A 9351-nucleotide genomic window follows, 5' to 3' on the forward strand; every position below is an offset into this window, starting at 1 on the left:
AGGTTTTTGCTATAGGGCGCGTGCGCTCACCAGACAGACAGAGACAGAGAGACAGAAAGCGAGAAATCACTCCCCAGGGGAGATGGTCACGCTGCAATCCTTTCTCCTCCATTCTCCTCTCAGGATCTTGGGCATGCACACACACGTGCCTGGTGTGAGTTTAAGTCACCAGGTCTGGGACTCAAACTGCAGTTGACTACATGGGAGTCCAGCAACACAGCCATTACACTAACTGCTGGTCCCCCAGGGACATTTCTGTACTCTGCCAAAGGGACTCTGTAGGGATCAGACAGAGCCTGGAGGACAGTAAGGGAGGGAAAGTGCAGGGCTGGGCCAGACATTGGCAGGGGAGCCCTCAGGCACCACCCTCGCTCAAAGGGGTCTTCAGTTCCTAGCAAAATCACTAACATTCTCAGCCCCCAGAAGCAGTATGGTCTTTATTGGCAAGGGGCCTGGACCCCTCCTCCCCAACCCTGCAGACCTCCGTGCCTCCCATAGAGATATAAGCTGCCTACCCTAACCTCGTAGGCTGTCCCAACAGTGTTCCACGTGGCCTCTGTGCCTGCCAGCACTCCCTGCCCTAGGGCAGCCACAGGCACATGGCTGTTAAAAGCTGGGGAGGCCATCTCAGTGCCCCACACACCTGTCACCCTCATACTGCCCCACACTGCCCCGAGCACCTGCTTGAGCTTTGCACTGTTAACTTGTTATGGGCCGCCTCCCAGGAGATGCTGCTGTGGATCAGGGAAGCAAAGAATATTTGGACTTTATGGACCCAGGTCCCATGAGGTTCTGTGGGGCTAGGTTTGGGGGCGCACATCAGATTCGCCCAGCCTTTGGCAGCCATGGGGCCTGGCATGTGCATTCTCAGAGTGCCATGGAGAATCCCGGTGCCCCGCTTTTATGGACACTCACCCCCTGCCCCCTCCTGCTTCCCCTGGGTCAGGGCCTCCTCCCAGGGCTGGCTTTGTCCTTGGGCATCGCCCTGCAAGCACTGAGTGCCAGCTGTTCCGCCGGAGCTATCCTGCTGCTCCTGGGCCTGATCCAGAGCTGCTCCTGCTGCTGTGCAGGGTGGCCACTGAGAGTCCAGCGCCTTAACCACCATGCCACCTGCTGGCCCCAGGGCTGGCCTTTAATTTTTTTTATTAGTTTATTTCTCCCCTAAGTGAAAGAGACAGAAGCAAAGACAGAGAGATGGCACCCTCAATAGGATCTTGACACCATGATTCACCCCAATTTTAACCAGCCCCAGACCATGGGCACACGCCCACCTGGCACACTCAGGGAGATCCCCAGACATAAACCCAGAACTCCCTCCCCTCCATGTGGGTCAGCCTAGACAGAGTGTCAAGTTTCACCTCTGTGCCACCGTTCAGCCCCCAGAGGGAGAGAGCATGCACCATGCACCATGTGACAGGATGGCCTTGGGGTTGTGGGCCAGGGCTGAGGGCAGCTGTTGGGCCTTCAGGCCTCGGAGCAATGACCAAGGGAGTGTGGGGTCTTCTCCGCAGGCAGGAGATTGAGGGGTGTGGATGCAGTAGACATGGTGTGACCTGGAGCACAGGGACTCCATTCTAGACTCAGAGTAATAGACCTTTGGGTTTGTGTTTCTGCTTTTGTTTCTCCACCTGCAGGTGCTGCCTCCAGACTTCCCTTACCCCGTGGGCCCGTGTCCCCGTCTGTCTCCTTCCAGCCACTGGCCCGTTCCACTCCCAGGGCAAGCAGCCTGCCTGGACCTGCAGCGTCAGCTCTGTCCACTGACACCTCCTCCTCTGCCTCCTCCACTGGCCTGCCCACTGCAGGGGGTGCTGGTGAGCAGGCTGAGGCTATCGTCAGCTCCAGTAAAGCAGAGAGGCCTGTGACCACCAGCACGGTGCCCTCCAAGGTGCCCATCAGCTCGAAGGCCCCTGGTACGATGCCCTCTCAGGCGCTCACCAATCCAGCACCATCCAGATTGCCCATCAACTCTGCACGTGCTGCTGTAGTAGCTTCCAAAGTGCCTGCTAGCATGGTGCCCCCCAAGGTGCCTGCCAACACAGCGCCCACCAGCAGTAGCAGCAGCAGGGCTGAGGTGAGTCCTCTCCCCTCCTGGCCCTGCCCTGGAACCTTTCCTAGTCTCCATCTGTCTCCAGCCTGGGATGGTCTAGGCCTGCTCCTGGAGGGTGGAGGGACAGCTGAGAAGCAGCCTCAATGAGATCCCACACCGTGTTCTCCAGGAGGAATGACAGTCATTAGAGCTTCTCAGGGGGGTCAGGCATGATGGAATCCCCCCACCACACACACACCCACACACCCACACACCCACACACTGCCATCTGAGTTGTGTATTAACTCACTGGGGCCTGCAGTTCCCAGTTCAGCTTAGCAATGCCATTGTGCAGAGGAGGAAGCGGGAGGGGTGGAGCACACTGGCTGGTCCACCTTGGTGCCTTGTGCTTTAACCACCGGCATGTCCCACCTGCCCCTTGGTGACCAGGCTTTTCAGACTGCAGTCATAGCCACAAAGCCTGGAGCAGCCACTCTCAGCAGCAGCCCCCACAGCTGCTCCCTACCAGTCCTCACAGCTGACCTACTGCTTGGTCACCTGGGGACCTCAAATCCAGGGGGTCCCCTTGGGCACATGGCCAGGCCTTTGACCCCATGGCTGTTCCATTGCCCTCAGGGCTAGGCAGGACATTTTTGTTTCTTTGTTTCTTTAAAAAAAAAAAAAAAAAAGATTTTTGCTATAGGGTGCGTGCACTCCCTAGAGAGACAGAGAGAGACAGAGACAGAAAGTGAGAAATCACCCCCTAAGGTAGGATGGCTACGTTGCAATCCCTTCTCTTCTATTCTCCTCTCAGGATCTTGGGCATGCGTGCACACACGCCCAGCATGAGTTTTAAGCCACCGGGTCAGGGACTCAAACCACGGTCAACTACATGAGAATCCTCTGCCGGTTCCGGGACATTTTTGTTTTTTTTTTTTTTTTTTTTTTTTTTGAGAGGTTTTTGCTATAGGGCGCATGCGCTCGCCAGAAAGACAGAGAGGGACAGAAAGTGAGAAATCACCCTCCAGGGAGGTTGGCTATGCTGCAGTCCCTTCTCCTCCATTCTCCTCTCGGGATCTTGGGCACGCACGCACACACCCCCGGCATGAGTTTAAGCCACCAGGTCTGGGACTCAAACCGCAGTTGACTACCTGGGAGTCCAGTGACATAGCCATTACGCTAACTGCTGTTTCCAGGACATTTTTTTCCTAAAGTTTAATTATTTATTTCTTCCATGAGCAAGAGAGACAGAGAGAGAAGGGGAGGGGTCATAGCATCCCCATTGGGATCTTGTTGCTATGATCCGCCCCAGCTTCAGCCGGCCCTGATCACAGGCTCAGAGTATACCCACTGTATTCAGGGAGGTCTCCAGATACGAACCCAGAACTTCCCTACGGGGATCAGCCTCACAGACCATTGTGTTTTACTGCTGCGCTCCATCTGCCCCCCCAGGCAGAATGCTGATCACAGCCCCACACCAAGAGTTCCCTGGGTAGGGGCCAGTGCATGGGCATGCCAAGGAGTAGGGACAGGGCTGCCCTGGAGGTTATCACCGGTGTCCTGCGAGGCCTGGTCCCCTCCCCTGTCCTCTTGCACCACTAGTGGGTTGGGTCCCCAGGAGAGGGTAGCCTCAGGCATATTCTGGGTTAAAAGTCCCAGGGCCGGATGCTAGTTCATGCTGATCCTGGTTCAGTTCCCACCAGTGCTCTCGTTTCTTCCCTAGGAGATCCCAGAGGCTCCAGCACCCACAGGTGCCCTCACCGGCAGTTCACCCTGGCCAAGCAGCAGCTCTGAGAGTTGGGGCCCTGAGCAGGAGCTGAGCAAGCCCAGTGTGCTGTTGTCCCGGGATGACAGCCAGTTTTCAGTCTGCTCCTCGGACCTCGCCATTAGCTACAGCAACTCCCTGGGCTTGGGGCACACCCTGGGCCCGGAAGAGAACGAGTACAATTCTGAGAATGTGCGCAGCTTTGGGATCCACGTGGAGGAGAACCCCAGCATTCCTCTCTTGGCGGACAACCCTGGCCCCAGCGCCCCGCCACTGCAGGGAGAGGAGGAGGAGGAGGAGCAGGAGGAGCCGTGTGTCAGGGTTTCATGGCTTGGGGTGGCTGTGGCTGGGGCGTTTGTGGCCATGCTCCTGGCCCTGCTGTACCGGCGGCGCCCACTCCAGTGACACCCCACCCCCATACCCAGCCCTTCTCCAGAGCCGCCTTTGTCCCTTTCTGGGGGCTGGCTGGCCTGGACCAGAGGGGAGCCTAGGGACCGCAGGCCTGACACAGGCCATGCCAAGGCCTGACTGAGTGCTGGGGGGCATTTCCATCCCAGCTCACGCCTTCTGTGGGTCCCTCGCCTTCCTCTGCTCCCTGGGCCCCAGGTGGCATTCAGCACTTTAGACCATACTTGCTTGGCAATCCCAGTTGTCACCCATCCTCTGGAGGAGCTGCACCTGTCCAAGCCACATCCCTGTTAGCTCACACCTGTGGATCAGGAGGGACCACTGAAGAAAGCACAGTGGTCAACCGTGCCCCTCATCCTGCCCAGCTCCCAGGAGGCCCCCCAGGCCATGCTCCAGCCCCCACCAGCTCCGTCTGAGGCATTGGTCCTGCAGCAGGAGCAGGTGGAGCGGAACGGCAGTGGTTGAGCTGCTTTGGGTCCCCCAGCTCTCTGGTCCCTCTCCCTTGCCAGGCATCCTGGGGGAGGTTTCCTTCCAGAGGGAAGCCAGAGGCAGCTACCAGTCCTGAAGAAGACTCCCAGCGCCCCTCCCAGCCTCCTCGTGCTGCCCTCCTCGTGCTGGTTTCCATTCTGTAGATGGGCTGAGAAGGGGCACCTGGGGGCAGAGCTCAGGCAAAGGCTGGGATTGCAGCTTCCAGGCTGTGTGGCCATGGCCGATGGTCAGCCTTCTCTGGCCCTGTCTTCCCATGTGGACAGTGAGTATCTGGCCTATCCCTCACTGGGTTCTTCTGAGACTGAAGCATGCAGGTGTTTGCAAAGTGCCTGGCCCACAGTGGGTGGCTACTGGGTGCTTCTCCCTCTGTCTCCTGCCCGGCCTGGTAGGGCTAAGGCCAGGATGGGCAGAGCAGAGGGGATAAGGGTACAACTCTGCCGTGTGGAAGCCTGGGCTTGTATCCCACTCCACTCTCTAGTGCTGTGATCTTAGCAAGGTACTAACCACTCTGTGCCTCAATTTTCTCACCTGTAAAATGGGGATGAATATATCTGTCTGTATTCTAGATAGAGGTATCTGTTCCCTCGGGTTGCGAGGATTAAATGAGTTTATCTGTAAAATGAGTCCTTGAATTTACTACGAGTTGGATACTGAGTTGTTTGTTTAGAGAGGCAGACACGCACCGTCAACAGGGTGTCACTCTGTGTTCCCCCACCCTCTCCCAGTAGGCCAGGACGTGTGTGGGTGCCTGGCATGTATGGGTCAACCTGGGAACTGAACCCTTGTCTTTCATATGGTTTCCAGCACTGCAGGGCACTGCACACCATGGGTGGGGTTTTCTAAAAATCTATTTCTTCTGTGAGTGAGAAAGACAGACACACAGACACCTGTTGCTGTTTTCACCATTAAATGTGGAGGACTGGAGCCCTTGGCTACACCTCTAAAGGCTGACCCAGTCTCTGCTGTCTCCCCGCCTTTATATCTGCCCCTGCATTATCTTGTGCACTGGGGACGTCTTCAGGAGGGAGGCGTGTCTACTGGGGAGCTGTGAGGTTGGAGCTATGGAATGCTTCTCACCCAGCAACCCCAAGCCACCCACTGGTGGACAGACTAGCTGCATTTCCACCAGAAACGCACTGGAGTGGGTCGGGGGCATCCTCGTGGAGTCAGACAGGAGCCTCCTCTGTTTCCAGGCTCTGCAAGGGACAGGAGCAAGAGCCCTTGGAGCCATGGGGTGGGGCTTGTTGTGGCCCGCCCCCAAGCTGTCAGCCTCTAGGGTTCTGCATTCTACACCCTTTTCCTTGTACTGCCCTAGGGGACTTCAGGGACCTAGTGACCGCCACCTCAACTTCTCTTCCACACTCCAAACTCCACAACCTGTACCCCCAACCCAGGAGTGGTCCCTACGGGAGCTGTCTGCTCCTCTCCCTATCGCCCTCGCTCTTCTTTTTCTTAGTTTCTTTATCTCTTTATCTCTTCCATGAGTGAGAGGCAAAACGACAGCACCCCTCAAGTCTTGACACTGCCATCTGCTCCAGCCTCACTCGGCCCTAGATCCCGGGTACACACATGCCGGGTATGCTCAGAGAGGCCTCTGAAAGCAAATCCAGAACCCTGTGGGTCAACCAGTACCCTAGGCCGGCCAGGTCAGGAACAGTTCATGCACAGGGGCTGGTTCTAATGCATTTTCCCCCCAGGGTTCCTTTGGAAAAGTATCTCAGAAGGCAACACATGGGCCGGAAGAGCATTGCTCAGACAGTAGGATTTCAAGCCCAGGACTCAGCCACCATGGAGGATGCCTTGGGAAGGTGTGCGGGAAGGCAGGACCTCCAGCACTCTCCAGCCAGGCTGCTGAAGTCCTGACTGGCCTGCATGAACAGCATCCCGTTTCAGCTGTTGTCAACCTGAAGGCATTGCAAAGGTACCTTCTAGCGGGGGTGTGAACTGGCCAGTGTCACACCTCAGCTGCAGGAGGGAGAGCCATGCAGATCACCTTACAACTATGCAGGGTAATGCAGCAGCCAGAACTCAAAGAAGGGAGGGAAGATCTCTACACCCAGTGGGCAGCCTGGCCACTCATACCTGGGGACGTGGGAAAGCATGCTTCACCTTAGCAGGAAGGAGAGGTGTGGCTAGGAGGCCACTGCCCTCCTAAGCACTTGGAGGCAGACCACCCGCAGCAAGAATACCCTGTCCACCTCCTTTCTCCTGCAGAGACATGTCCCGCAAACCCCAAAAGCCATCACTGCTTCTGCCTCCCTGGAGAGTCCCTGTGGACATGGCTTGATGACCGACTGCAGGCAGCCCAGTGACCACCATTCCTCTCTTTCCCTTAATGGATGCTCTCAGATTTAGGGGACTTGTTCAAGACCAGGGAAGTGCTCTTTACCTGCCAGGCCTTGATTTATAAGGGGACATCAAAGACTTTGTGGAAAATTGGATTACATTACGTCATTACAGGCCAGCCCATGGTCTGGTGGTTAAGCCAGATCCCACATGGCTGACTGCGTGATTTGAGTCCTGGACCAGCAGCTTAAGAAACCCTGGTGCGTGGCCGGCAGGTGGTGTGGTGGTTAAGGGCACTGGACTCCCACATGGTCGACCGCAGTTTGAGTCTGGGACCTGGTGGCTTGCTTTCTCACTTTCTCTCTCTCTCTCTTTCTCTGAACCACTCTGGTCAAATTAAAATAAGTAAATACATAAATAAAATAAATAAAGTTCAATAAAATAATTCTTTAAAAAAAAAAAAGAAAGAAAGAAACACTGGTGGTCACAGGCTTGGTGGCTCAGTCCATAGCATACTGGGCTGCAGTGCTAGAAGCCACGCCATGGGTTCAGATCCCCAGATCAGCCTGAAGGTGCATGTGCCAGGTGCCCCAAATCCTTAGGAACTGAAGAAACAATGGTGGGGCCTTTTGGCTGGAACTGCCATCTTCCAGTAATTAACCAAAATGACGAACAAAAAAAGAGGAGAGACACCCCATACATGTTCTCTAGGCCTTTTAGAAAACATGGAGTGGTTCCTTTGGCAACATGTATGCTGAATCTACAAGAAAGGTGATATTGTAGACATGAAGGGAATGGGTACTGTTCAAAAAGGAATGCCCCACAAATGTTACTGTGGCAAAACTGGAAGAGTCTACAATGTTACCAAACAAGCTGTTGGCATTGTAAACAAGTTAAGGGCAAGATTCTTGCCAAGAGATCATGTTGGGTAAAATCTCTTCACAAACCAAATGATGTATAATGATTGAATGTATAAATAATAATAATTTTTTTAATTAAAAAAAAAAATACATGCAGGTGGCATGGTGGTTGAGGTGTTAAACTCCCAGAGTTTGAGTCCCAGATCTGGAGGCTCTCTCCCCTCTCTCTCTCTCTCCTGAGCATAGATGTCCTATAGCAAACATGAATAATAATAATAAATAAAATAAAATAAATGATTCTTTAGAAAAAGAATACAAAATGGGGCCAGCAGTTAGCATAATGGCTATGTCGCTGAACTCCCATGTAGTCCACCACAGTTTGAGTCCCGGACCTGGTGGCTTAAACTCACGCTGGGCACATATGCATGCGTTCCCAAGATCCTGAGAGGAGAATGGAGGAGAAGGGATTGCGGCGGGCCATCCCCCCTGGGGGGTGATTTCTCACTTTCTGTCTCTGTCTCTCTCTCTGTTTTTCTGGCAAGCACACACGCCCTATAGCAAAAACCGCTCCAAGGGAAAAAAAAAAAAAAAAAAGAATACAAAGCAAATAAATCTATAGGCAATATTCTATTTCCTCAACTACAAATTTATTTTTAAAAAGCACCCCTTCTGACTTTTGTCCTATGTGATCGTCTTCTTATTTATCGCAGAATAAATTGCTCTTTCAAAAAAAAAAAAAAGATTATTGCCAAGAGAATTAATGTGTTCATTGAGCATATTAAGCATTCTAAGAGCAGAGACAGCTTCCTAAAATGTATGAAGGGGAACCAGCAGGTGGCGTGGTGGTTAAGGCATTGGACACTCCCACATTCTGACCGCAGTTTGAGTCCTGGACCTGGTGGCTTGGCTTCTCACTTTCTGTTTCTTTCTATGTCTCTCTATGGTCACATTTTTAAAAATAAAATTAATTAATTAATTAAGTTAAATCGTTCTTTAAAAAAAAAAAATGTGTGAAGGAAAATGACCAGAAAAAGAAAGAAGCCAAAGAGAAAGGTACCTGGGTTCAACTGAAGTGCCAGCCTGCTCCACCCAGAGAAGCACACTTTGTGAGAACCAATGGAAAGGAGCCTGAGCTACTGGAACCTATTCCCTATGAATTCATGGCATGATGGGTGTTAAAAATAAACTAATCTGGGATCAGCATTTAGCATAATGGCTATGTCTCTGGATTCCCATGTAGTCAACTGCGATTCGAGTCCCAGACCCAGTGGTTTAAACTCACACCGGGTGCGTGTGCGTGTGTGCATGCCCAAGATCCCGAGAGGAAAATGGAGAAGGGATTGCGGTCCCACGTAGGGTTAATTTCTCACTTTCTGTCTCTCTGTCTCTCTGGCAAGCACACACGCCCTGTAGGAAAAAAAAGAAAAAACTCTCCAAAAATAAATAAATAAAATAATCTATGGTCTATTAAAAAAAAGAAATTAAAAAAAAAAAAAAAAAAGAAACGCACCCGTGGG

At 53.1% G+C, this 9351-nt stretch overlaps 1 protein-coding gene across 1 annotated transcript in view; it reads left to right on the forward strand.

Annotated features, from left to right (window-relative positions):
• The window catches only part of MAVS (mitochondrial antiviral signaling protein), a 25353-nt gene extending 20045 nt beyond the window's left edge, over nt 1-5308 (forward strand). The window contains exons 6-7 of the mRNA XM_006163972.1: nt 1635-2071; nt 3750-5308. Of these exons, the coding sequence (XP_006164034.1) occupies nt 1635-2071; nt 3750-4196 (884 nt within the window). The 3' untranslated portion in view covers nt 4197-5308. The remainder of the gene's footprint in view (nt 1-1634; nt 2072-3749) is intronic.
• Nucleotides 5309-9351: the final 4043 nt, after the last annotated feature.

The sequence above is a fragment of the Tupaia chinensis genome, unplaced genomic scaffold, assembly GCF_000334495.1.
Source record: "Tupaia chinensis unplaced genomic scaffold, TupChi_1.0 Scaffold143574_1, whole genome shotgun sequence".
Lineage (NCBI taxonomy): Eukaryota > Metazoa > Chordata > Mammalia > Scandentia > Tupaiidae > Tupaia > Tupaia belangeri.